This window comes from Indicator indicator, chromosome 33 (genome assembly GCF_027791375.1).
Source record: "Indicator indicator isolate 239-I01 chromosome 33, UM_Iind_1.1, whole genome shotgun sequence".
In the NCBI taxonomy this organism is placed as follows: Eukaryota; Metazoa; Chordata; class Aves; order Piciformes; family Indicatoridae; genus Indicator; species Indicator indicator.
This window is the reverse complement of record NC_072042.1, coordinates 5,765,502-5,791,308: the sequence shown is the minus strand read 5'-3', so window position 1 is coordinate 5,791,308 and position 25,807 is coordinate 5,765,502. Positions and strand designations below refer to the sequence as shown.

At 58.4% G+C, this 25,807-nt stretch overlaps 4 protein-coding genes across 8 annotated transcripts; 2 read left to right on the top strand and 2 right to left on the bottom strand.

Moving 5' to 3' along the window:
• The first annotated feature begins 1,029 nt into the window (after positions 1-1,029).
• HMGCL (3-hydroxy-3-methylglutaryl-CoA lyase) lies at positions 1,030-6,402 on the top strand. Of its 2 annotated transcripts, none has more exons than XM_054395301.1 (9): positions 1,030-1,080; positions 1,431-1,517; positions 1,721-1,828; positions 2,728-2,823; positions 3,518-3,666; positions 4,037-4,100; positions 4,785-4,973; positions 5,091-5,216; positions 5,751-6,402. In XM_054395301.1, the coding sequence occupies exons 1-9, from the start codon at positions 1,030-1,032 to the stop codon at positions 5,850-5,852; spliced, it is 972 nt and encodes a 323-aa protein (XP_054251276.1). In that variant the 3' UTR covers positions 5,853-6,402. The 2 variants fall into 2 exon arrangements, with proteins under 2 accessions (XP_054251276.1, XP_054251277.1); XM_054395302.1 differs by lacking the exon at positions 1,030-1,080 and adding an exon at positions 1,302-1,349.
• A 2,033-nt stretch (positions 6,403-8,435) lies between these two features.
• On the top strand, positions 8,436-11,150 carry GALE (UDP-galactose-4-epimerase). The gene is made up of 10 exons (XM_054395310.1): positions 8,436-8,556; positions 8,636-8,751; positions 9,459-9,572; positions 9,807-9,983; positions 10,080-10,193; positions 10,274-10,340; positions 10,439-10,524; positions 10,664-10,741; positions 10,884-10,998; positions 11,095-11,150. The coding sequence occupies exons 1-10, from the start codon at positions 8,436-8,438 to the stop codon at positions 11,148-11,150; spliced, it is 1,044 nt and encodes a 347-aa protein (XP_054251285.1).
• A 3,342-nt stretch (positions 11,151-14,492) lies between these two features.
• Positions 14,493-19,368, bottom strand: LYPLA2 (lysophospholipase 2). Of its 4 annotated transcripts, none has more exons than XM_054395359.1 (9): positions 19,273-19,368; positions 18,111-18,142; positions 17,414-17,479; positions 16,668-16,715; positions 16,399-16,469; positions 16,060-16,133; positions 15,795-15,896; positions 15,182-15,358; positions 14,493-14,543 (listed from the first exon to the last, which is right to left on the bottom strand). In XM_054395359.1, the coding sequence occupies exons 1-9, from the start codon at positions 19,348-19,350 to the stop codon at positions 14,493-14,495; spliced, it is 699 nt and encodes a 232-aa protein (XP_054251334.1). In that variant the 5' UTR covers positions 19,351-19,368. The 4 variants fall into 4 exon arrangements, with proteins under 4 accessions (XP_054251334.1, XP_054251335.1, XP_054251337.1 ...); XM_054395360.1 differs by having other exon boundaries at positions 15,182-15,316; XM_054395362.1 differs by lacking the exon at positions 15,795-15,896.
• Positions 19,369-22,269: 2,901 nt separating this feature from the next.
• On the bottom strand, positions 22,270-24,784 carry PITHD1 (PITH domain containing 1). Its single transcript, XM_054395202.1, has 6 exons — positions 24,587-24,784; positions 24,309-24,352; positions 24,081-24,158; positions 23,181-23,285; positions 22,816-22,924; positions 22,270-22,589 (listed from the first exon to the last, which is right to left on the bottom strand). The coding sequence occupies exons 1-6, from the start codon at positions 24,782-24,784 to the stop codon at positions 22,488-22,490; spliced, it is 636 nt and encodes a 211-aa protein (XP_054251177.1). The 3' UTR covers positions 22,270-22,487.
• Positions 24,785-25,807: the final 1,023 nt, after the last annotated feature.

The window sequence follows — 25,807 nt, the reverse complement described above, 5'->3', positions numbered from 1 at the left end:
GCAAAGTCATTTCTGTTGTGATGGAGACAGCTCTGAGCAGAATTGGGTTTGCTCTTACGTGAATGAGAGCCAAGTGCTGGGTCCTGCTCTTGGGTCACAGCAACCTCCATGCAGCACTACAGGCTTGAGGAGTTGGTCTCTTCTTTCTAGTATCAAGTGATAGGATGAGAGGAAATGGTCTGAAGTTGTGCCAGGGGAGGTTAGGTTGGAGGTAAGGAAAGAATTCTTTGCTGCAAGAGTGGTCAGGGATTGGAACAGGCTGCCCAGGGAGGTGGTGGAGTCCCCACACCTGGAGGTGTTCAAGAAACCTATGGCCATGGCATGTCAGGATGTGGTTTAATGGCCATGGTGGTGTTGGATTGATGGTTGGAGTTGATGTTCTTGTTTCCCAGCCAAAACAATTCTGTGATTCTGTGAATGTAAGAAAGGAGCTGTCATTGTGAGACAAACCTCTGACTTGTGTTTGGGTGCAGTAAGATTTCCTGTGTTGAACAAGACATGCTCCAGTGATGAACTCCTCACAGCAGGAGGTGTTTCTGCAGCAGGGTTGCTGTGAAGTCCCCACACTGTTGTGTTCAGCTCCATTTTGTTGCTGTATGGAATGGTGCAAGCAAAAGCTGCCAGAGCATTTGGGAGTTTAGGGGCAGGCTGAGACCAGAGCTGGAACACATGTGGAGCTGGTGTCAGAGAGCTGTTACTCAACCGGCAAATAATGACTTGCACAGAGAAATCAGAGCTGTTCAGAGAACTGGCACCGGCTGCCGGGACCGGTGCCCTGACGGGAGCATCACTCCGGCCCTGCCGCTGACGCTTGCTGTGAACGCAGACAGGGAAAAAAAAAAAAAACAGGTCAGCAAAGCCATGGCCTCCTTCCCTTCCAGCCCCCTCACGCCGCTAACCTCTGGTGCGAGGAGGATCCCATCCAAAACAAACAGTCCATGTTTATTTAGCGACAGGAGCCAGCCGAGAAGCCGTCGTATAAGTACCCGGCTCCTCGGCCGCCCCGCAGTGCCGCAGCCGGAGGCAAAGATGCCACAGTACGACACCTGCTCGCTGGCGTGGGACAGCCCGCGGGGACAGGTACGGGCCGGGACTCTCCCACCCGGGGGGGTTCCCACCCGGGGCCGGCCAGCGAGAGCCTTTCGCGACCGGAGGGGACGAAGCAGCCGCAGCGCTCCAGTAGCGAGCGGGGTCCTGGCTCCACGTGGCCGGGAGCGCGGCGGTCATGTGATCGCGGGGTCACGTGGGAGGAGGTGGGTGTGGCGCAGTCACGTGACAGCCTGCGGAGCCGGCGAGCGGAGATGGCGGCGTGGAGGCTGCTCCCGCGCTGGGCTGTGGCGCTGCGGCCGGTGAGCGGGGCCCGGGCTGGCGGCGGGGCCGGCGGGCTCGGGACATGGCTGACGCTGTCCCTCTCTTCCTTCCTTCCCCAGGTCAGCTCCGCGGCGGCCGGCGGAGCCTTCCCGAAGAGGGTGAAGGTGGTGGAGGTCGGACCGCGCGATGGGCTCCAGAATGAGAAGGTACGGACGGGGCTGGGGACCCCCTCAGAACCTCACCGGGGAGTTCGCGAACCGAACAGCCGGCAGGCGTCGTTGTGCACCGTTGAGAGGGTTTTTTATTGAAATGCCACTTCTTGCACTGAAGGGTGAGGGGGTTTGCACTAGTGGGGTAAAACGATCGTGGGAATAATAATTGAAGGTCGTTTTTCCTCTTTTCTTCTCAGAACGTTGTGCCAACGCCAGTGAAAATCAATTTAATCAATATGCTGTCAGACACAGGGCTTCAGGTTATAGAGGCCACCAGCTTTGTTTCCCCTAAGTGGGTTCCTCAGGTCAGTATTCAAACAGGATTTGTGATTGTATGTGATAAAGATGCCTAATAGTAGATGGTAATCCAATGAAAAGATTCTGTTGGCTCTGAAATCCTTGTTACTGTGGCTTGTGACTAGGCAAGAAACAGCAAAGACAAATAAAAGAGCTTGGAATATTCCAGACATTCCCTTTGGACCCTGCAGAAGAGTGAAAGTCCAGGTGGAAAACGAACAACTTGGCTGTGTGACTGAACTGTGACCCTCCCAGGGTGCAGTGCTGTTTGCTCTTTAGAACCGTAGTACTGGGAAAGACCTCTGAGGTCATGGAGTCCAACTATCGACCCAACACCACCATGGCCATGAAACCATGCCCATGGCAGAGGGCTTGGAACTAGATGATCTTCAAGGTCCTTTCCAGCTCAAGCTGTTCTGTGATTCTATATTTTTTGAACATCTCCAGGGATGGAGACTCCACCACCTCCCTGGGCAGCCTGTGCCAATCCCTGGCCACTCTTGCAGGGAAAAGTTTTTCCTATATCCAACCTGAACCTCCCCTCGTGCAACCTGAGGCCATTTCCTCTCATTCTGTCACCTGACACTGGGGAGAAGAGACCAACGCCACCTCCCTCCAGCCTCCTGTGTAGAGAGCAATGAGGTCTCCCCTCAGCCTCCTCTTCTCCAGACTCAACACCCCCACTTCCTTCAGCTGTTCCTCCCAGCCCTGTTCCCCAGACCCTTCACCAACTTTGTTGTCCTCTGGACCCACTCCAGCACCTCAATGTCCTTCTTCTAGCGAGGGCCTCACGTCTCCTTTCTAAATATTTCTCTTCCTGTTATAAAAAGAGATGCTCAAAGTGATCTTCTACTTGGCAGAAGTGGATGTTGTCACCCTTAGAAGGCTTTCCCTGTGTGCTTTGCAGATGGCTGACCACACAGAAGTCATGCAAGGAATCACTAAGCTGCCAGGAGTCAGCTACCCTGTGCTGACCCCCAACCTGAAGGGATTCCAGGCAGCGGTAAGAGCTGGCAGCACCTTGGGTGTGCCCAGCACCTCCTGAGCAGGGCCTGGCTGGGAAGGAACATTTCCAGCTGTGGTTGAGGGGTGGGAGATGCCTTTCAGTTCTAGCAGGCAGCAGACTTACCTTGTAGTGCCTTTATGAGGGATCATTTTGCTGGGGAAATAAGAACCTCTTGTTTGTAGCAGGAAATCCCTTGATAGGTTATTAACAGTCAATTAAAAAAGATGATCTGTTTTGATTGGCAGTGGTGAGTTCAGTCTTACCTCTTCATAGGATCATAGGATGTTAGGGGTTGGAAGGGACCTGCCAGAGCAGGACCACAGAATCCAGCACAGGTCACACAGGAATGCATCCAGATGGGGCTGGAAAGTCTCCAGAGAAGGAGATTCTTCATCCTGCACTTCTGAGTGCACCCAGCAGATGCAGCTTTCACTGCTGCCTTTAATTTCCCATTCCTACTGCAGACAAATTTAGCTCTGTTGTCATGGGGCTGCTTCTTTTTTTTTGCTATAGACTGCACAGAAGACAGAATTTGGATATTTGGGGGAGAATTGGGGATAAAATCTCATGTGTAATGAGAAGACCTGATGGTTGTGTTTGTCATTGTCCTTGCAGAAGATGTGGTGGTGGTGCTTGCCAGGGACCTTGCAGCAGGAATCAGCTCACTTCAGTCTGTGCTTTCTGTTGGCAGGTGGCAGCAGGGGCCCAAGAAGTGTCCATCTTTGGAGCAGCATCTGAGCTCTTCACTAAGAAGAACATCAACTGTTCCATTGAGGAGAGCTTGGAGAGGTTTGATGAAGTGATGACAGCAGCCAGAGCAGCCAGCATCCCTGTCAGGGGGTAAGCAGCTCCTGCTGGGAGAGGGGCACTGAGCAGGCTGTGGGCAGAGATGTGGCTGCTTGAGTTGATCTCTTTGGAGTCCAGCTCATGCTGCACTCAACTTCACCTTTTTCTGGGGAGGGATCTCTCTGCCTGGATGGCTCCTAGCAGATGTGAGCTGCTGGTTTGGAAGCATCACCACACTGACACAGTTTCAGGAGCTGCTTTGGTGCAGAGCCTGAACTGATTTTTTAGAACAGGAAGTTTATTCTTCCATTGTAGAGAGCATGCAGGATGCAGCACAAGTCCTGACCACTTTGACCAGCAGAGACCTGCTCCAGTCCTGTAGCTAAAAGTCTGTTGGTTTTTTTTTTTTTTTTTTCAACCATAGGTATGTTTCCTGTGTCCTTGGGTGTCCCTATGAAGGGAAGATTTCTCCAGCTAAAGTTGCAGAGGTGAGGTCATCATAAACAGAAGCAGAACCTCTGAGAGCTTTTTGCCTTGTGAGCTGGGCACTGGGGGCTGGAGGATGTGTAGGGAGGTGGATCTTGGTCTCTTCTCCCAAGTAGCAAGGGACAGAATGAGGGGAAATGGCCTCAAGTTGCACCAGGGGAGGTTTAGGTTGGACATGAGGCAGAATTTCTTGCCCAAAAGGGTTGTCAAGGCCTGGAGCAGGCTGCCCAGGGCCATGGTGGAATCCTCATCCCTGGAGGGCTTTAAAGGCCATGGAGATGTGGTGCTGAGGGCCATGGTTTAGTGGTGACCTTGCTAGCCTTGGTTTAGTGGTTGGACTTGATGATCTTGAAGGTCTTCTCCAGCCTAAATGATTCTGTGATGTGTCAAACCATTTAAGCAAAGACTGAGGGAAGGCTGGGGAAGGGCACAGCTCCCTGCCAGCAGAGAGAGGGAAGGCTGGGGAAGGGCACAGCTCCCTGCCAGCCTGGGTAGGGAAGGCTGGGTCTGGTTGAAATAGGCAGAGGAACTCAGGGAGCTGTGGGGACCTGGAGGTTTGAGTCTGCTGGCTGTTGTGCTCCAGGGATTGTGCTCCATGCTCTGATCCCTCTGTGCAGCCTGCCAAATGCTCCGGGGAAGGGAATGCCAAAGCTGCCTTCTCACTCAGCATCCTGGCTTTTGGGCAGGTCTCAAAGAAGATGTACTCCATGGGGTGCTATGAGATCTCCCTGGGTGACACCATTGGCATTGGCACCCCGGGGAGCATGAAGGAGATGCTGACAGCAGTCCTGAAGGAGGTGCCAGTCGGGGCTCTTGCTGTTCACTGCCACGACACCTACGGGCAAGCTCTTGCCAACATCTTGGTGGCACTTCAGGTAAGGTCTTCCTTGGCAGTGCAGAGTCTCTCCTGGAGGGTTTTGTGTGTGTAGATGTGAGGAGCAGGACCGGTTTGTCCCCCAGGAGGGGGTTCCTGATGGTGGTTGTGTTTGCAGATGGGTGTCAGCGTGGTTGATGCTTCTGTCGCCGGCCTTGGAGGCTGCCCCTATGCCCAGGGAGCTTCAGGAAATGTTGCTACAGAGGACTTGGTGTACATGCTGCATGGCCTGGGCATCCAGACGGTGAGCACCAGCACCTCAGCCTCCTGCACACTGCCTCTGCTCAGGCTGCAGTGGGGACAGCTGGAGGAGCCCTCTGGCTCTGGCTGGGGGCCTTGTCTTGCCACCCCAGCCATGGGAGCTTTTCCTCCACTCCCTTCTTCAGGCTCTCTGCTTTGACTCTCATTCTCGGAGCACTCAGGGCCTCCTTAATGCACCCTTCAGGCTCCCTCACCCCCTGCTAGTCTTTCCCAGTGATTCCTTCCCTGTGCAGTAAGTTCTTTCCTGTGAGGGTGGTGAGGCACTGCAACAGATTGCCCAGGGAGCTGGTGGAGACCCCATCCCTGGGGACATTCAAGGTCAGGCTTGATGGGCTCTCAGCCACCTGATCTGGTTGAGCATGTCCCTGCTCACTGCAGGGGGGCTGGACAAGATGACCTCTAGAGGTCCCTTCCAACCCAAACCATTCTGTGACTCTATGCCAGTTGTTACTGGGCAGCTTTAGGTGGCAGAAGCAGTACCAAGGCACATCCTGTCTTTTTTTTTTTCTCCTTGAAGGGTGTGGATCTGCAGAAGCTGATGGACACAGGCACATTTATTTGCAATGCTCTCAACAGAAGAACCAATTCCAAAGTGTCCCAGGCATGCTGCAGACTGTGATGTGGAACTGAGTTTCTCCTTGGATCAAGAAGAAAGCAGGGATCAGGCCTTGGCTGGGTTTCCTCTCTGCTCTGTTGCCTTCAGTGCTCCTCCCAGGCTCAGCACTTGGGAAGAAATGCATAATCCACCAGAAATTAAACGAACCTCAAGACAACTACGTGAAATCTTGACGCCTTCAACCATTTGCCTTAGAGAAAGGAGGACACAGATGGGCAGAGGGAGAAGTAGGGGCCAGGTTTGTCTTCTCAGAGAGCTGTGGTCTGCAGCACCAGTTCAGAACAGCTTCTGGTATAACTTCTGCCTCAAGATTGTGTTGCCAGGAAAGGATAAAGCACAGTGTGGGGACTTTTTTTTCCAATCAGAGCACTTCTCCAGGTCAGGTTTGACCCTTCTTCCATTCTCTCTTTCCACTGCAAATGTTAAGACTGAAATCAAAAGGTTCCCTGTCCTAATTCAAGTGTCAAGGAACAGCTTTGGACCTTCTGTCTTAGCATTTAGGGTTTCTAATAACTGATTGTATCTGTTGTAAGATACTGCTGCCTACTAAGAATAATAAACACCTTATTTAATATTCTAAACTCTTGGAAGTTTGCTTTAACTGAACCAGTGAAAGAGCATTTGCTGCCAGTTTGGTTCCAAGTGCCTCTTCCACCAGCACTGTGTGGGATTACTGCCTCCTCATGGGCTGTGGCCCATTTCTGGAGAGCAAACAGCATGGACCATGCTTGTTCCATACACAGAGGGGCCAGATCCTAAGGCAGTCTCCTCCCAAGCTTAAGATAATTTATTGAACAGTTTATCTGGGAGACCAGAAGCAAGCACAGTGCCCCTGTCCTTCTCCAGGGTGAGTGGCTTTATAGCTCTGTGCTGCTTCTTTCTCTGCCTGTCCCAGGGTGCCGCACACGGGACCGACCCTCCGCGTGTCACTTGAATAACTTAAGACAATCGAAGCGGGACACTGAAATAAGGCGGAATCGGTTAATTAGTGGCCGGGGTTAAGCCCTTGGCTCAGTGTTCTCCTCTCGCCGCCAGGGGGAGCCACAGCTCCCGCTGCTCACGGCCCCCCACTCTCCGCCTTCTCCCCTGATGGCCAATAGCTGTCGTCCTAAGGCCGCAGCTCGGGTCGGGGCATGGTTCGCGCAGTCCGCACATGCGCTCCGAGGCTTTTTTGTCCCTGCGGCCGCCCTGTAGCTGGTGAGGCGTTTCCATGGGAGAGTGGCGCGCGTGGCACCGCGGCCGCGCCTTAAAGGGGCCGCACCCGGCGCGGGACGAGGCAGAGCGAGCGCGGAGGCGGCAGGTGAGCGATCGCGGCAGGTGAGCGACCGCGGAGAGCAGCGCGGGCGAAGGGCGAGCGGGGGGACGTACCGTTGTGCTGGCCTTTAGCGGGGAGCTCCCACGGCCTCGCCCCTCGGGTACCCCCCGGGGCATGGAGTAAATCTGGCCCCTGAGGTAACGCTCGGCCCTTAGGTGCATTTAGCCCCTTGGGAGCTCTTCTAGTCCTATAAGGAACTTCAGTCTCGGCCCCTCGGGAGCCCCCAGCCCCACAGGGATCTCCCGACCCAGGTCCCTCAGGTGAGCCAAGCAGCTCCCAAGGCAATGCACAGCCTTTCAGGATAGGCAGCCCTTGTCCCGGCTTCCCAGGTAGGTCCCGGCCCCGAGCCCAGACCCGCGGGTGGCCCCTGGCCTGCGGGTAACGGCAGCCTCGCAGGTAGCCCTGTCCCGCGGCTGTGCCACGTCCACACCCAGCCCCACAGATCCCTGTCTTCTTCCCGCCTCACCTGCCTGGCAATAAGCAGCATTAGTTTGGTTTTCCAGACCCCACCTGCCCAGCTCAGGCCCCGACCTTTCCTGCAGCTGCCTTCCCTGGCTGCCAGAGCAGCCCTGAGGCTGGCAGCAGACACAGGACACAGTAATTCAGGAGTTTCAATTTGGTTTTAGCTTGAGATACAGTTCTGAGAGTGACTAAGTCACCCAGGATGGAAATTTTCCCTGTGCTGCCTCCACATGGTTTGGTAATAAAGTGAAGTCTCCTTCCTTCCTGAAAAGCAGGAGAGAAACAGGGACACTGCTGAGCAGGGGAAGGGAGCCTGGAGGGAGCTGGGACTGTTGTAGAGAGGTGATTTTGGAGCTGGAACAAAAACAGGGAATGGGTGGGAAACAGCAGAGCTGCTGCCTCTGTGGAGACCTCCCAAATGAATACCATGAGGTGCCCCTGCCCTTGTGCTTTGTGGTGATTTAGCCAGAGGGGTTAGCACTGTAGAGTGTGGGTGACAGCAGGACCTTGGCTGGATTTAACAGGAAGCCCAAGGTTTTTTTTTTTTCTCCTGTGTGTGAAAAGTGTCAGATAATCTCTCCCTATCCAGGAGGTGTGAGCCACGTTTGCAGGGAGTGCTACAACCTGCCCAGCCCATCCCTCTCTGGATGTCGTCCTGGCCCAGCCAAGCACAGGGTGTACCCAGAGGCAGTGCTGACGTGACAGTGTCCATGTCCTGCCTGCCCCTTCCCTCCCCTGCCTGCTCTGCCCACCCCAGAGCACCTCACACAACTCTTGGCACTGAAGGGCCTTTCCTCCCCCAGGGAGCCATGGCAGAGAAGATCCTGGTGACCGGCGGTGCTGGCTACATCGGCAGCCACTGTGTGCTGGAGCTGCTGCAGGCTGGCTACGTCCCTGTGGTCATAGACAACTTCCACAATGCCATCCGAGGTATGGAGAGCCTTCATCCCTCCATGCAAGGGATGTGCCAGGAGCTGCAGCTCTTCCTCACCCTGTTCCACCTCCCCAGGGGCAGATGAGCTCCCCGAGAGCCTGCGGCGAGTGCAGCAGATCGTGCAGCAGCCAATCCTCTTCCAGGAGCTGGATATCACTGATGAGGCAGCACTGCAGGAGCTCTTCAGCAAGGTGAGAGCAAGAGCTGAAGTGCCCCAGGGTGGCCTTAGGAGCTCCCAAGGGGTTGTGCTGGGGATGGGAGCCTGCAGGGAGGTGTGGCCTGGGTAGGAGCTGAGTGAGGCAGACAGTGCTGAGGAGTGGAACATCTTCCTCACAAGGAGAGACTGAGGGAGCTGAGGGCTCTTCAGCTTCCGCAAGAGGAGACTAAGGGTGACCTCGTTCATGTTTAAAGGGTGAGTGCCATGAGGCTGGAGCCAGGCTCTGCTGGGTGATGCCCAATGACAGCACAAGGGGTAATGAGTGGAAGTTGAGGCACAGGAAGTTTCCTGGAAACAGGAGGAAGAATTATTTCCCTGTGAGGGTGACAGAATGCTGGAACAGGCTGCCCAGGGGGGTTGTGGAGTCTCCCTCTCTGGAGATATTCAAGACCCACCTGGATGAGTTCCAGGTTCTCTAGGTGCTCCTGCTCTGGCAGGGGGGTTGGGCTTGGATGATCTCTCAAGGTCCCTTCCAGCCCCTAACATTCTGTGATTCTGTCAACTTCTGGGACCAGCAAATGTTGCTCTGCACCATGGAGACCACATGAGCTGCCTGAAGGCATCTCCTGGGGAGGCTTCTAACTGGTTTCTGCTTCTGAGGAGGCTTGTAACTGGCTTCTACCCAGAGGTTCCACCTGCTTTTGCTGTGGCACTAACACCAGGCCCTTTCTGACCCTGCAGCACAGCTTCTCAGCCGTGATGCACTTTGCAGGGCTGAAGGCTGTGGGGGAGTCTGTGCAGAAGCCCCTGGAGTACTACAGGGTGAACCTCACAGGCACCATCCGGCTGCTGGAGGTGAGTGGAAGCAGGAGGGCAGCCTGTGGTGCCTGGGGGCACTGGGGGTGACCCTGCTCTGGGGTGGCTGTGCTGGCTGGTAGCCTGGGCCCTGTGGGGGCTGCCTGTGCCCAGGGGTGTGAGGGTGGCTCCATGGTGGGAGCTGCCACCTGCAGAGGGCTGAGCTGTGCAGCTGAGCTGGAGGGTAGGGCCTGGAGCTCGCTGGCTCAGTGGCATCTTGTGCCTGCTCTCCAGACCATGAAAGCCCACAGCGTGAGGAACATTGTCTTCAGCAGCTCTGCCACCGTCTATGGAGACCCCAAGTACCTGCCCCTGGATGAGAACCACCCCGTGGGAGGCTGCACCAACCCCTACGGCAAATCCAAGTACTTCATTGAGGAGATGATTCGAGATCTCTGCAAAGCAGAGAGGGTGAGGAGCTGCCCCAAGCCCTGCAGGGCTGGCAGCTGAGGTCTTTCCCCCCTGGGGTGGGCAGGCAGCAGCAGGCAGCCACCTTTGTCTCCCCAGGACTGGAACGCTGTCCTCCTGCGCTATTTCAACCCCATCGGTGCCCACGAGTCAGGCATGATCGGAGAGGATCCTCAGGGAATCCCAAACAACCTCATGCCCTACGTGGCACAGGTAAAGCCCAGCTGCAGCCTCTGAGGACCCCCACGTGGGGCAGAGGCTGAGGGACTCCTGTGCCTTGTCCCCCTGTGCAGGTGGCCGTGGGGCGCCGGCAGTTCCTGAGCGTGTTCGGCAACGACTACAAGACAGAGGATGGAACAGGTATGGATGATGGCTCCTGGGGCAGCTGGCACAGCTCCCCAGCACTGCTGCACCCCTGGCAGGAGAAGGATTTGCCCTCACCCTCTGTGTCCCCACAGGTGTCAGGGATTACATCCACGTGGTGGATTTGGCCAAGGGCCACATCGCTGCGCTCAGGAAGCTGAAGGAGAACTGTGGCTGCAAGGTACCAAGGGGGCTGTGGTCAGCCCTGCTGGGGCAGTGGGCCAGGACCAGACTCTTTCAGCCCCAGGGGAGCTAATGTGGGGCCTGGGCCTCTTCCCCTTGCAAAAGAAACTGACCCCCATCTCTTATTCTCCTCCCAGATCTACAACCTGGGCACAGGCACTGGCTACTCTGTCCTGCAGATGGTCCAGGCCATGGAGAAAGCCTCAGGAAGGGAGGTAAGGTCTGACCTGCAGCCAGCTGCTTCCACCAGCCCCCTCTGGCCATGCTGAGCTGTCACTGGCACCATCCCTTCAGCTCCTGAGTCCCCTCTGCTGAGCCCCAGGAGCCCCCAGCCCCAGGGTGCTGCTTTCCCTGCAGATCAAGTACAAGGTGGTGGGCCGGCGGGAGGGGGATGTGGCCTCCTGCTACGCTGACCCCGCGCTGGCCGAGCGTGAGCTGGGCTGGAAAGCTGCCTGTGGCCTGGACAAGATGTGTAAGAGCATCAGCCCCTTCCCTGGCATGCTGTGTGCCACCACCTGCCCCTCTCTCTGCTGTCCCACCCCTCACTGCCACTCTCTTCCTGTTGCAGGCGAGGACCTGTGGCGGTGGCAGCTGCAGAATCCTACTGGCTTCAGCAAGAACTGAGCCAGGGCCTGGGGGCTTGCCTGGCTACCTGGGGGCTGCTCCAGGCCAGCTCTGCCTGCCCTCATGGCCCCAGGGAGGCTGTGATCAGCCTGGGTGCAGTTCCTGCCCCCTGCATGAGGCAGAAAGGCAGAAGCAGCCCCAGCCTCTCCACTCCTCATCCCCCCCAGACCCTTTACATTTCACAGAGCAGAAACAGAAGGAAGAGCAGAGCCCGGGCCCAGCTGTGGCACCCAGGGGTGAAACCCTCTCATGAGAATGCACAGCAGGGAAAGGTGCTTGGCAGGGCCCTGGGGCCACTACTGGAGCTGCTCCTGGGCAGTGGCAACATCCAGATGTGAGTCCTGTTGATCCCAAACTGCAGAGGAAACTGCACCCGGCCCCCAACCTGCCCAGCCCATGGAGCACACCCAGGATGGAGGCTGGGGCACCCAGTGCCCCCTGCCCTGGGCACAGAGAGGGCTGCTGAGCACCTACCTCATGGCCTCAGGCCCCAGGAACCCCCTGACCCTCCCTCCCACAGGGACCAGTCACATCCCAAGCCCAGCATGGCCATTTCCCCAGCTCAGCTTCCCAGGGTGAAGGCTCTGGTGGCTACCACAGGCTTCCCCTCATCTTTCCCCCCTCCCCTCCCCAGCATGGTTTTGGGGACCAAGTCTCATCTGCCCCCTGCTCCTGCTGAGCCTCTGGAGCCAGCCCTGGGCACACAACCCCTCTGCTGCCCTCAGATGGGGCTGGTGCCTGTGGCTTCCCTGCTCACGTTGCCAAAGGCTCCCCAGGAGCAGGCTCTGCTCAGCTGGCAGTTCCTGCTCCTATTCATTACTGGCAGCTCCAGTGGCTTCCCTGTGCCCTGCTGACGCAGGCAGCCTGGCTTTGCTGGCAGCTGGATTAATAACTTATGAGACTAAATTATGAATGGAGCTTTTGATTTGTTTTTAAATAAACTTTCTTACTTTCTCACTGGCAGCTCTGTTCTGCCACAGCTGCTGCCCTGGAAGTGGGGTGGGGGCCTCCTGCAGATCCTGCTCCCTCCCAAAAGCTCCCTGCCCAGCCATGAACGATGCCAAGAGCAGCTCTGGGAGAGGTTTATGATTTATTTAACCTTGTATCTGACTCTGTGGAACACACACACGAAAAAAAAAAAAATACCCCAAACATTTACAAGGAAGACAAAAGAGGGAAAGGAAAAAACATAACAAAACAAAACCAACCCAAAGAAAAGCTGTGTTGAGGAATGGAGAGAAGCTGTTCTCCCTCCTGGGTCCTCAGCATGGCCCTGGCCAGGCCTGTGCTGCCCAGGTGGGGAGTGAGCAGGAATGCTCTGCAAAGGGCCCCCCCCAAGTGACGTGGCCCAAGGATGGCCACAAGTCCCAGGCCCCCAGCTCTGCACATGGTTCCAGTTCACAGTCAAAGAGGTCAGTCTGTCCATCTGCTAGCCCTCAGGGATCCTGCAGGGAGCTGTCAGCCCCTCTGGGCTCCTCCCCTCCCGCCGGAGGCTGAGGACTCAGCGGCAATGAAACAGACAAGGTAAAAGAAACAGCAGGACTGAACCCCAAGCCGGGGGAGAGCAAGGCTCCCCCCAACACCAGCAGCAGCTTTGCTGGGTTTAAGACTTCCAGGAGGAGGAGGGGAAAACAAAAAAGCCATAATCTCAAACCCCAACCCAAGCAAGGATGGGGCTGACAGATCTGAGAGAGCAGCTTATTGCTTTACGCATCCCAGGCAGGGAGGGCACAGCTGGACCCCCCCCAGCCCCACCTGCACCCAGAGCAGCCCTCAGGGAAGTGCCAGTGCTGCCCCCAGCCCTGTGGGACCAGCCACAGCCCGGGGCTGGCCATGAGGCACCGAGCAGAGCAGGGCACGGGCCTGGGCATGGCCTCCCCTCCTGCAGAGCCAGAGCAGCAGGAGGGAGTCACAGCCCTTGGGCTCAGGGGGGGTCGTGGTGTGTTTCTCAAAAGACAAAGTGGCCAGCTCCAGCCTGCAGTGGCCCAGCAGTGCTGTGGGCTCAGCCCAGGGAGGAGAGGTGAGAAGGGCAGTGCTGCTCAACAGCGACTGCCCTTGGCCCAGGGGGAGGGGAGGGGGTGGCCAGGAGCCCACCTACGGGGGAGACATTCGAGGCCCTGTGCCCAGGGAGCTGCTCTGCTGGTGGGGACAGGCCCAGCCCCACAGCCCAGGCAGCCATGGCCACGAGAGAGGATAAAGCCACGTGAAGGAGCCCAGGGACAGCTGTGATTGTACATGGAGAGGTCAACAGAGCCCCTGGCCCTGGGGAGCAGGGAGAGCCCCACACTGCCCCCGGGACAGGGCACAGCTGCATCTGGGTGTTCGATGCTGGTGAGATGATGGCTGGGAGCAAACCTGCCTCCTCCAGCTGTGCCAGCCAGGGCCAGGTGCCAGCCCTGCGGGCTGAGGGCTTCTCCTCACCTCTCCTCTCCCTCCCTGAGCCAATCCCAGTCCAACAGGAAGGAGAAGTAGCAGCAAGAGAGATGTCAAGGAGCAGGCTCCATGGCAGGGCCGCTCAGCCAGGGGCTGTCAGCAGCAGAGCTTTGGGGCTCTGAGGGAGCAGAGCTGAGCTAAGGGAGGGAGCGAGGCCTCTGGGAGCCCTCGATGGGCAGAGGAGGAGATTGTAAAAGCAACAAGAAGAGGAGGAAGATTATCTCCAGGAGGGCAGAGGTGCCACAAGCCGAGGGCTGAGGCTGCAGGGGCACAGGGAGTGTGCGTGTGAGACAGGGCAGGGGCCCAGGCCCCACGGGAGGAGGGCAGGAGCTGCACGGAGCCTTCCCACCGGCCCCGGCACAGAGCAACCTTTGGCGGTGCCAGCCCAGGGCAGAGGCTCGGAGGCACTCCCAGGAGAGTCCCAGGGTCCTCAGCTCAGACTGAAAACCTGAGAGTCGCCTGCTGGAGGCCAAGCCAAGGGCAGAGGAGGAGTGTGAGCTGCTCTGGGTGCCCCTGCCCTGTGCCCACACCACTCCTCAGGCCCCACAGGGCCACGGCCCCACCCCTAACACTGTTACAGAAAACCCAAACCCAGCAGCAGGACCTCGCCCGTGCCAGGGCCGGGCACCAGGCTGCCTGGGCAAGGAGCAGGGGGGATGGTGACCTCCACAGGCACCGCTGGGAGCAGGAGGAGGAGGGAAAAGGCCACCCCGAGACTCGCCTCAGCCAGCTCCAACCTCAGCTGGTGGAGCAGCAGGGGAGGAGGCGGTGGTGCGGGAGGGGCAGGGGGTGCGTCGGGGAGGGGGACAGGGAGTGCCATGGCTTCCGTTTGCAGTGGGCAGGTCACAGGCCGAGGGCAGCAGCTGCCCCCTCGGCGTCCTTCCCTGCACCAGTCTCGACTGGCTCCACTTAGATCCGGGGCAGCAGCTTCTCGATGAACTCCTTCACCGCCATCATCTCCTGGGGAGGGCACAGAGAGCTTCCTGCAGGGCCTGGTCCCGGGCGTGGGGCACGAGGGCCGAGCAGCCTCCCCCCAGGGAGCCTGGGGACTGGCACAGGCTGCGTGCTCTGCACCCAGCAGTGTCCCTGTCCTGTCTGATCCAGCCTGAAACCAGCTCCTGGCAGCCCCATCCAGAATGGCACTAAGGGGCTGGAGCAGGTCCAGAGAGGGGCGACAAAGCTGGGGAGGAGCAGCTGAGGGAACTGGGGGTGTTCAGCCTGGAGAAGAGGAGGCCGAGGGGAGACCTTACTGCTCTCTACAGCTCCTTGGAAGGAGGGTGGAGCTGGGTAGGGGTTGGGCTTTTCTCCCAAGGAGAAAAGAGGAAAAGGCCTCAACTTGCCCCAGAGGAGGTCTAGGTTGGACATGAGGAACAATTTCTTCCCCAGAAGGGTTGTCAAGGTCTGGCCGAGGCTGCCCAGGGCAGCGCTGGAGTCTTAATCCCTGGGAGAGGTTTCAAAGCCCTGGAGATGTGGTGCTGAGGGCCATGGGTTAGCAGTGCCCTGGCAGTGCTGGGCTAAGGCTTGGACTCCATGACCTCAAGATTCTTTTCCAACCAAAACAATTCCACCACTCTGTGACCCCCCCAAGAGGCACTGACCTGAGGGCAGGAACTGTGCATGACACCAGGGTAGGTTTTGAACTGGACCTTGTTGGGGGTGACGACAGATCTGAGCTTCTCGGCGGTGAGGGCCCCGAAGCGCACCGGGATCATGGGGTCCATCTCCCCGTGGCACTGCAGGATGGCAATGTCCTTGTTCACCCCATTACTGGCTGCCTGCAGACAGGGAGGTTGCGTTCAGAGGTGCCCAGCAGAGGGGAGCCCTAGCAGGGAAGGGGCAGCTGGGTCCCCACAGACGTCACCTGGCAGCTCCCCTCCTTGGGAGGGCTGTGGGAGAGCTGCTCACACAGCACCTGCTGTGCCCTGCCACCAAATGCTTCCCTTCCAGGCTGCTAGCTGGGCAAAGCTTCTGCCCAGAGGGCACAAGGAAGCCTGGAGAGGAGCTCAGCTCGCAGATGCCCACCTCGGATCAGCAGCAGAGCTCTGATCTCTGCTGTGCCCTCACCTGGCCCCAGCCCCAGAGCATCAAGCCCCTGCCACTGGCACCCTGTGCGTCCAGCAGCCCTGGGCTCGCTGCAGGGAACTCCAGAAGGGATGACCCACCCCTACCCTCCCTGCCTCTGGCAGGAGAGGTGATGGCAGTGCCAGGTACCTGTGGGAAGGCCTTGTGCAGAGGGAGCCAGCAGCTGAGTGCCACGATGCCAGCCAGCTGGTGCTGGCAGGTGAGAGCTGTGTACAGCGACAAGGCACCGCCCTGCAGCAGAGGAGGAAGCTCTGTCAGTGCCATCCACAGACCCAGGGCACCCACCAGCCCCAGCTCACCCAACACCCACCCACCCCCTGCCACAGGTGCTCCCTTTGAGGGGAGGAAGAGGGGACCCAAGCCTCACTCTGCTCCACCTCAGCCCCCAGCTCACCTGTGAGAAGCCGCCCAGGATAATGCGGTTGGGTGGGATCCCATTCTTCATCTCGTGCTCAATGATTGCTTTAACTGGAAGAAGATGGAGAAATGAGTCAGTGAGAGGTGATGGGGGCACAAGAGCAGCACCCCCCAAGGCCTAGGGGTGCACAAGGGACACTCAGCACAGCAGGGAGAGGCAGGTGCCAGAGGTCCCAAAGACCTTCTGGCAGAAGGTGAGCTGAGATCACCAGGAGAGCAGGGAGGAAGCAGAGGTGAAAGGAAGATGCCCACTCCTGTCCCAGGGAGGGAGAGGCACTCAGGAGCTCAGCATTTCCCCCTCCCCAAAGCCTCTTACTGTTTTCTGCAGCTTTCTTGATTCCAGCTTCATCCTCAGGTGCATCTGGAGTCAACCCCATCAGGTCAAACCTGGGAGAAGCAGCAGAGTCAGCCCCAAACCTCTCCCAGCACCCAGGGTTGTGGGGAGGCAGGAGCTGGGTGTGCTCTGCCCTTCCCCTGACTCCTACAGGGAGGTGGATTTGGGCCCTTCAACCCTCCCACCCTTCTCACTCCCCGAAAAACACCCCCACAAGGGTCCCAGGCACCCCTGCCACCCAAAGCACTGACCAGGAGGGCATAACCATCTTCATGTTGAGGGTCACTGGGATCCGGGGCCTGTGGAGAGAACAGTTTGGGTTCAAGTGCAGCAGAGGCAGGTCCAGGGGAGGGGAGCAGGGTGACCCTCCCTTCTGCCTGCAGCCACAGGACACCAGAGGGTCAGTGCCACCAAACCCCACCTGGGGGCCTGCAAGGTGACCCCAGGGATCAGCTGTAAGCCCCAAGCAGGTCCCAGCTGGGCTGGCAGTTCCAGAGTGTTGCCAAGCAGCCTGCCTAGGGAGGAGCTGCTGTTGGCTGCTGCTGAGCCAGGAGATGCTGACAGGGAGGCTGACTCTGCTCCTCAGACATCACACTGGGAAGCCAAGGCTGCCCCCAGCCCGATGAGTGCCCCCCTGCATGGGCTGCCCTCCACACTGGGGACACAGCAGGGAGCATTCCCTGCCCCCTCCTGCCTGAGCAGGGGGACAGGGAAGGAGCTCCAAGGCTTTTGGTTTTCACAGCAGCCATCAGGCAGGTGGAGGGGAAAGAAAGCAAACTCAGAGCAGTATCTCTGGCACTGATCAGCTCTGTGGGGAACCACTCTGCCTGCAGGCAGAAAATATCAGGGCTGGGGCCCTGCACGAACCAGCCACAGCAGGAGAGGTCATAGCACAGCCACTTTCTGCTTCCCCAGCCAGTCTGAGCAGCAGGCACCAGCATCACAACCCAGGCAGGCTCCCCCCAGGGCCCCTTCCCGAGGCAGGGGCAGCACTTACGCGTGAGGGCAAATGTACTTCACGTAGGGCAGGCGGATGGAGGAGAGGGCATCAGCCCAGCTGTGCCTGGAGAGAGAGCAGAGCACAGCAGGGAGCTCAAGGCTTGCCTCAGCATTTCAGAGGATGCTGGCAAAGGGGAGGGATTCCCTCCCCACAGGGGAAGCTTTTCCCCAAGGCTCCTGGCCCCCTGCCCATCCCAGCAGCCTGAATCCCCCGGCAGCCTGAATCCCCCGGCACTGATCCGCGGCAGGGCGAAGGCAGCACACAAAGCCCTGCAGCTGGAGCTGCTGCCAGCAGGGGAGGAGGGAGAATCCTCCCAGGGAAAAGCCTTTTGTCACTGCTGCACCTCACACCGTGGCCTTGCACGTGGGGAGAGTTGCTCTTGCCCAGACACAACCCAAGTGCCAGGGCCTGGCACCGCTGCAGTGCTTCTCCGCCCGCCTGGAAGGAAGCAGCAAATCAAACCTGCAGGGGGCAGGGGGCTGCCAGACTGCTGGCATCATAAATATTCCAGAGCAGGCAGCTGCTGGCCAGCAATTCCCTGCCAGGGTGCTGCAGCCATGGCTGCTGAGCCCAGCTCAGAGCCCGAGGCAAATCCTGGAGCTGATTTTTTCCCCCCAGGTGCTCACAGCAAACATCCAGGCCCCAGCTTTTCATTTAGCATATCCCAGCCAGAGCCTGCTCTGGGAATACTCACCCCGTGTCTCCAAGGCCATGTAAAAAAATGACCTGTTAAATTAAGCAGAAAAACAAAGGAATTAGCTGCTGTGACCGAGGCTGCCCGGGAGAGAGGCAGGGCTGGGCTGGCAGGGACGCGGCACAAGGCCACTTAGTCACCAGCTCGGAGAGCCTCAAACCAGGCAGGAATTAGCAGATGATAATGAGAGGTCTCTGCAGTTCCGAGCGTGAGGGCTGGGGTGGAAGTGCCACATCATTGTCACCACACCACAGAGTGGCTGTCATGGCTGGGCCTGTGGGTTGGCATCATCCTGCCTGGCATCGCAGCTGAGCCTGCCAAGGACTCACACCCCCAGCCCCACAGGGCCTTCAGCTGAGGTCTGAGCAGCCCCTGGGCAATGGGGAGGGGAGGCAAGGCAGCTTGAGGGGCCCCAGGGGAAGACAAAAGGGTTTTCTTTGAGGCATCTGCTTTTAAAAGCTTAAATGGCCAAACGAGACCCAATTCCCAGTGGCTCTCCTGCAGGTCCAGCCTGGCTCTGAGGCTGTGCCCATGCTGCCATGCTGAGCACAAACAGCCCAGCCTGAGGGACATCTACACCTCCCCAGCAAGATTTTACTCCTCCTACATCCACTCTGATGCACTAAGATGTACAGCTGAAGGTCTCCTATGAAGACAGACTGAGAGAGTTGGGGTTGCTCAGTCTGGAAAAGAGAAGGCTCCAAGGTGACCTTCTTGTGGCTTTCCAGTATCTGAACGGGACTACAAGAAAGCTGGGGAGGGACTATTTAGGGTGTCAGGGAGTGATAGGACTGGGGGGGATGGAGCAAATATAGAAATGGGGAGATTCAGATTGGATGTTAGGAAGAAATTCCTCCCCATGAGGGTGGTGAGACACTGGCCCAGGTTGCTCAGAGAGGTGTGGAAGCCTCATCCCTGGAGGTTTTTGCAGCCAGGCTGGATGTGGCTGTGAGCAACCTGCTGTAGTGTGAGGTGTCCCTGCCCATGGCAGGGGAGAGTGGAACTGAATGAGCCTTGAGGTCCCTTCCAACCCTGACAATTCTATGATTCTGCAAGCTCAGCTGATGGCCCCTCTGACCCTCACAAAGGCAGCTCCCTTACTCCAGAGCAAGATCATCTAGAAGGGAAGCAGCAGGAGAGGCAGGAGAGGTCCAGCCCTTACCGCGGCAGTCTCCCGCTCTGCCCCTGAGACGGTCACTGCGTCAGCGAGGAGGGGGACAGACATGTTGTTACCACACATACACTGAGAGGACTCAGACACTGGCACCTGCAGGACAGAGGGACAAAGGTAAGGCAGGAAAACAAACCCCTCTTCCCCTCTGGCAGCTGCTTGCTCCAGAGGGACTGATAACCTGGCGGGGGGAAACGAAAGAGCACATCGAGCTCTTGGGGCAGCCCCACTCTGTCCCTGGCTTTGAGAGCCAGGAAGCAGCAAACATTTCCCTCCCATCGCAGCACCAGAGGCGTGCTGGGTGTTGGAAGTGTTAAAATTAGCTGGGGTTTGTTGCACCTCCAAAGCCAAAGTTATTTCTGGGGCTGCAGTGCCGTGGGCAGAGGGTGGCCAGGCGACGGCGCAGCCTCCACATCCCTTCCCGGCTGCCAGCGGAGCTGAGGAGGAGCCTGACCCACATCTGCCGTGCTGGGGAAGCAGGAAACAGCAGCACACAGCAGCATGGAGCTTTACAGCACTCAGTAAAGCCCCAGCCCTCTTTTATGGAGCTCTTCAGGGGCAAACCACAGCGTCCAGGGGCTGGACTGAGACCCAGCCCTGCGCTGCCTCCCAAGAGCCTGCACACATCCCCCCTATCCCCAGCAACGGCATCCCTGTCCCTCCTGGCTGCTCAGCCAGCCAGGCCCACCACTGCTGTGCCCACCACACCAGCCACCAGCCAGCAGGAAGGGCTGAATGTCACCTCCAGACCCTGGTCCCGCAGGTGGCTGCAGCAGACACCACCTTCAGTCACCACAGCCAATGGCTTCTGTCCCCAGCCCAGCACAAATCACTCAGCTGCCAGCCCCCAAACCCCTGCGTCCCACCCAGGGCTCATCAGCCCAGAGCACATCCCCAGCACTGCCATCACCTCTGAAGAACAACATCAGTCCCCACAGTTTGCTCCAGCCTTCACATCTCACAACAAACACCAACCCCAGAGGGGTTTGGATGGCATGGGACCACCCGAATCCCTCCCCCAGAACTCCTGGTACCCCCAGAAGACAGACAACCTTACCCTCCAGAAAACACCAGCTCCTCTGCCAGCCTGGCCCCAAGACCTGCCCAACTCGTTTCACCAACCGCTCGTCAGCTGCTTCCCTGACTCAAATAAAACAACAACGAACTCCTCAGCTGTGGCCAACCTCACAGGCACCCAGCCCACGTGCTTGCCGGTGCTCCAGGGTCAAAACAGGCAGCCAGGAAAAGCAGCACCTGCCAAAAGCCCTGGCGAGAGCAGCCACAAACAGCAGCAGCTTCCACGACAGATGGAGACACCAAACCCTGCTCCCCCCAGGCAGTGCAGGCACATGGCTCTGCCTTGCTCACACAGGTTTCAGGGAAAAGGGGGGGTTCAGGGTCATGGCTGCCTGGGACACCCCCCATGGATCCCCACTCTGAGACCCCCAGGATCTCTCTGGGATGCTGCTGCTCCATTCCTGGGGTACCTACAGGAAGGTCCACGGCTGCCATCACAAACCCAGCTTGAGCCGAGGCCGAAACACAACCCGGGAAGGACAAAGCCTCCCCCGAGGGGTCTCTGCCTGCGTCAGAACAGCCCCAGGCCAAACCCTGACCCCAGTTCCTCCGGGTCTGATTTGGGCTGTTCCAGTGGCAGCCTCAGAGCTGCCACACCGACCCCTGGCCCGCCAGCGGGGACAGCCCCGGCCCCGGGGGTCAGGAGGGGAGCAAGTCGTTAACCACCGTTTGCTACCGAGCCCCAACCCCTGCTGCTCCCGCAGGCCCGCACCGAGAACCGGTGCAGGGAGGGAACGGCCATAGGAGGCTGGAGAGATCCCGCCTGGAAGCGGCTGGACAGGAGGGACCGGGATGGGCGGTGAGGGAAGGCGGCAGCCAGTTCGAACCCCCTGGTTCGGCCGTACCACAAACTCCCCGCCTGCCCCGGTGGGACCGGGACCGCCAGTTTTCCGTGGAAAGGGAGCTCTTGGGTGGGGGTTCCTAAAGTCTGCAAGCGTGGAGAGTTCCTACCGAAGCCTGAGAGACCGCTGGGCGCGGGAGGATGCGGGTTTGCGGCGGGAAAGCAGCTCCGCGCTGCGCGGAACGGCCCCGTTACCGGCAGCGTGCTTCTCGCCGCCGCCCCGAGCACGAGGCCGCAGGGCCACCGGGCCCGACCGGGACCCGCCACGCCAGAACCGCAACAAGAAAGAAGGAATGGAGTGCGGGATCTCCAGCCCCTCTGCCGGATCCTCCTCGCGCCCGGCCCGCCGGTGATCCACCGTCCCGCTTCCCCCGTTACACACCAGGGGAACGGGGTCCCTCATCCCGCTCCAGCCTCCCTCCACCCACACCCCTCCGTGCCCGCAGCAGCGGCAGCCGGCCCTGCCCTTCCGGCCCCCCCGCGCCGGTGGCGCGTGTGTCCGCCAACCCCCGCTCCCCGCCCCCCCCCGGCCCTGCACCTCTCCCGCGGGCCCGGCGCGCGCTCTCCTCCCGGCTCCCGACGCGCTCCCACCGGAACTTCCGCCCGCCGGGTCGCGGCCGGGGCAGCGCGGCGGAAATGACGCAGCGCCCGGCCCCGCCATCTTCACGGCGGGCCCCGAAGAACGGCAGAGGCCAAAGGCGCCAACAGGCAGCACCGGCGCTGTCGTGGGTTTACTGAAGAGAGGCCGCGGCCGGCCCCAGTGGCCTCCCGGTACTGCAGCCTCCCGGTACTGCAGCCTCCCAGCCCCGTTCCCCTCCTCCCCGTCACTGAACGGCCGCCGCCAGCCTGGGCCCGGAGCCGTTCCCGCAGTGGCTGGTCGCTCACAGCCGCACCCAGCCTCCTCCTCCATCACACACGGGCCGTGACCCCGCATTCAGGAGCGGGGATCTGGGTGACCAGGCCACAGCCGCAGCTCTGCACCTCAGCGTTTGTTTTATTGGCAGTCAGAGAAGGGAACAAGAGCAGGCCGCAGCTGGGCACCGCCTGCTGCCTGACTCTGCCCTCACAGCGGCAGCTGCTGCCTCCTGCGAGACCCAACACGCCGCTGCCGTCAGCGGCCACCTTCCTACAGGCACGGCACAGGTGGCACTCTGCTTCCCAAGGCAAAGACCACAACGTCCAAGCTGATTCAACACTCCAGTGCTTGAGGAAGCCGTTGCTGTCTGAGTCAGCCTAGTGTGTCCATTCACTTCACACCACAGCCTTCAGGAGACTCCCCAGAGCACTCTTAGGAGATTAAGTGAGTCTGGGGGGTGATCTGTTCCAGCTTGTGATCAGCTGGGTTTGCTGATGCTTCATAATTGCAGATGGTGACTTCATGGCGGTGAGCCTGAGTTGAGGATTAAAGAAGTTAGTCCAGGCGAAAGCAGAATTCAGATCCCTCCTAAAACACCTGACTGGCAAAAGCTGAGCAAGTTACCCATCTTACAGACTTTTAATTACAGAAACCTCCCCCACACACTCCCCCCACTTCCTCACTGCTAAAGCCCAACTTAAGCCACCATTTGAAGGCCCTTTTACACTGCTGCCATGGTCTCATCTCCGCTCTCACCTACCTCTGTCCACTCTCCTTTCAGGCCTATATAAAAAATCTTCGTTGTTTCTGCTCCAAAGTTCTTTGAAAAGTGGATGGAGAGGTGGTAAACATTGGAGAAACGAGCAATCCTGAAAGAAAACACACCCTGAAAGCAGAGCTGTGTATACAAGCTGACACCCCTGGCTCTGGGGAGCCATGACAAGGGCAGGATGGAGCCAGAGAGGCAAATTCTGCTCTGGGCAGTTTTGAGATATGAGGGAAGGAACTGTCCTGTGCTAACACTTTTCCAAATTTGGTATCACATCAGCAGGTTGGACAGAGCACAGCACCCACTCTCAGCAGGAGCAGCCCTATACCCCCCAGGTGCTTGAGTCCACTTCATACTTGGTGGGATACTCCAGGTCCCCCGCTGGATCTTGGTTCAGGCTGAACATCTGGTCTGGCTCTCTGCCTGTGTCATCAAAGGACATGTGAGGAATGTTCTTAAACCTGGGAAGAGAGGGAGGAGATTCAGGAAGTTACTAACATACAGATCAGCTAATTGGTTTCTACCCATTCATCAGCACTACCCACAAGAAGAGACTTGGATTTGCTTTATCTTCCTGAAGGAGACAATACCAACAACGACCACAAAGCATCCTCACGCTCCAGAATACCAAACACCAAGGAAGAGTGAGGAACAAAGCTGGGGAGATAGAGATCTCATCATGCTTGGGTACAGGAAGAAATCCAGGCTTGGAAAACCAAAGCAGGGAACCAGCTCTGCCAGCAGAAATCTGGGTACCAGATAATTACATCTCCTGCCCAGTTCAGCACCAACTCTTTTGCTCTGGAGGATGAAAGATCAGCATAGCCCCGTAACAGGACCAGGTGCTTCCTGCTTCCATGGGCAAGGCAAGCTCCTGAGATGCTTCACATCCACATTTGTGGAGCACTGAGGACAACGCTGGCTTGACTGAGCATGATCCTTCTGCTGAGCCAGAAGCAGGTTAGTTCCCTACAGCACACAGCCAGTGGCTCCACCAAACACTGAAAAAGCAGCGCCCCACATCCCCCTGGAAAGGGCAGCACATAGCCATGCTCATCCTCATTCAAGTCACAGTTTCCTTCCCTCTTAGGGACCCTGGAACACCCAAACTACTGCAGAGCAATGCTGCCTGCTCCCTCTGCTCCCACACTGTGCACCCCAGTGGGTGCTGGGGCACCTGAAAATGTGACAATCGCTGCTCTGCTGAATCCAAGTCCCTCCATTTAGGCTCCAAAGTCAGGGCTGATTTTACTTACAGCCTCATCTCTGCCGGGTGCGTCTCATCATCTTCTCCCACCACAATTACTCCTTTTAACTTCACGTTGCCGGTGAACCTGCCAAGAGACACCGAAGTGGCATTTTCATGCCGGTTCTCTCCAAATCCGCCCCGGTACAGGGGCCTCAACTCCCAGACGCACAAAGATGAGGCACAAGCTCTGCACAAAGACAAAACTATGCCAAAGAGGCTCGGGGAACGAACTTACGGGATGTTAAACAGCAGCTCCTCGTCATCATCGCTTTCCACGAACTGAGGAGAGAGAGAAAGAGAGAGAGAGACTGGGAGAGGGCCAGGTCAGGGCCGGCCCCGGCCGCGCAGGTACGCAGTTGTGGCACCGAAGGTGGGGGGACAGCTCCGGCACCGGTGACCTCGGCAGGGCCCAAATTCTCGCTTCCTCCCGTATTCCCTCCTCCCTTCCCTTGGTTCTCCCGGGCAGCGGCGCCTCTGCAGGCCCTGGTCCGATGCGGCCTAGCCCAGCCCCACCTGGGTGCGGTCTTTGCGCTCCTCCCAAGCGCGGAAGACGAGCGCACCGCTACCTTCGCGGCGCTCATTGAGACACTGCAGCCGCTGTCGGTCGATACGCAGGTAAAGACCCCAAGCCGCCCCCCGCTCCTGGTCCCCGCCGGACCCCGCCGCCGCCTCCCCGCAGCAGCAGCTGCAGTGGCCGTGCCCGTGCGCCATGGTTACACTGCGCCCCGCCCACCGCGCCTACTACGCCTGCGCGCTGCCGCCGCCCCGCCCACAGATAGGTTGCGCTCCGCCCACATAGGGGTTACGCTCCGCCCATATGCCCCCCATCCGCCCACCGCGTCCACCACTCCTACGCTCCGCCCCCGTACTGTTTCCCCGCCCCCCAGCGGGCGGGGCTCAGCGCCGCACGTGTTCTCCCCTCCGGTGGACGGGGCCGCGGCGAGCGCCTTATGCCGCGAGTGGGCTCGGCCGCAATCCGACCTCGGATAGATCCCCGGGGACGGCCGGGCTGCACCAGCAGCGCCAGGAAATGCTCCGGCGGCTTAGAGGTGGGGCTTGTTCCAGCCCGGAGGGGGAACGGGAGCAACCTCCGCCATTAGGGTGCTTAAGCAGTAGCCCTCTGAGGAGTCGCAGAGACCGAGTTTTGCTAGTAGTGTATTTATTGGTCAGAGACAGAAAAGCACAAGCAGACAGGGTCCAGTGTTTGGATTTTATTGAGACATGATTTTCCTCTTTTCATATAACTTATCTAATTAAAATATTCCTCTTAGGTACCACAAAAAAAGGAACATAGAAAATTGTATATACAGAGTCGGGGACCAAAATACAAATGCAAGTCAAAGTCGTTCCCCCTCCTGCCCACACTCCTCACTCCACCACCACCAGCATGGCAGCAAAGGGGGAAGAGGCAGCTCCACTCCGTTCCTTCGTGTGTAGTGTAGCACAGAAAAATTGCACCAGTGTAACCCCTGGGCACTGAGAGACTGGGAGTGGAGCCAGCACTTTGACTTTAGACTTTGCTTAGTTTGTGCCTTGTGGAAGCAACCCTCCTGCTTTGCTATCTGAGGGCTGGTGCCTACCTCTTCAGTCTGCCCAGCTTTAGTGTCTGAGCAAAGGAAGGGGAGAGGAGGGAGCGCAGTTTGCATCGGTCCCAGTACAGTGGGACAGCACAAAGTCAATCCACAATGTCCCATCTGATCCTCTTTGTACACCCCTGCTCCTACAATCTAACAG

Bases quoted from the DNA above. Each gene is read 5' to 3' on its own strand.
- HMGCL (XM_054395301.1), top strand. From the start codon at position 1,030: ATGCCACAGTACGACACCTGCTCGCTGGCGTGGGACAGCCCGCGGGGA. The intron at 1,081-1,430 runs GTACGGGCCGGG...TTCCTTCCCCAG, and splicing joins GGGACAGCCCGCGGGGACAG to GTCAGCTCCGCGGCGGCCGG. The intron at 4,101-4,784 runs GTGAGGTCATCA...GCTTTTGGGCAG, and splicing joins CTCCAGCTAAAGTTGCAGAG to GTCTCAAAGAAGATGTACTC.
- GALE (XM_054395310.1), top strand. From the start codon at position 8,436: ATGGCAGAGAAGATCCTGGTGACCGGCGGTGCTGGCTACATCGGCAGC. The intron at 10,341-10,438 runs GTATGGATGATG...GTGTCCCCACAG, and splicing joins CAAGACAGAGGATGGAACAG to GTGTCAGGGATTACATCCAC. The intron at 10,525-10,663 runs GTACCAAGGGGG...TTCTCCTCCCAG, and splicing joins AGGAGAACTGTGGCTGCAAG to ATCTACAACCTGGGCACAGG.
- LYPLA2 (XM_054395359.1), bottom strand. From the start codon at position 19,350: ATGTGTGGTAACAACATGTCTGTCCCCCTCCTCGCTGACGCAGTGACC. The intron at 16,134-16,398 runs GTAAGAGGCTTT...ATCTTCTTCCAG, and splicing joins CAAGAAAGCTGCAGAAAACA to TTAAAGCAATCATTGAGCAC. The intron at 15,359-15,794 runs GTACCTGGCACT...CCCTGTCTGCAG, and splicing joins TGCACAAGGCCTTCCCACAG to GCAGCCAGTAATGGGGTGAA.
- PITHD1 (XM_054395202.1), bottom strand. From the start codon at position 24,784: ATGGCGCACGGGCACGGCCACTGCAGCTGCTGCTGCGGGGAGGCGGCG. The intron at 24,159-24,308 runs GTAAGTTCGTTC...GTCTCTTGGCAG, and splicing joins GAGCTGCTGTTTAACATCCC to GTTCACCGGCAACGTGAAGT. The intron at 22,925-23,180 runs GTATGAAGTGGA...GTTTTCTTTCAG, and splicing joins GACCTGGAGTATCCCACCAA to GATTGCTCGTTTCTCCAATG.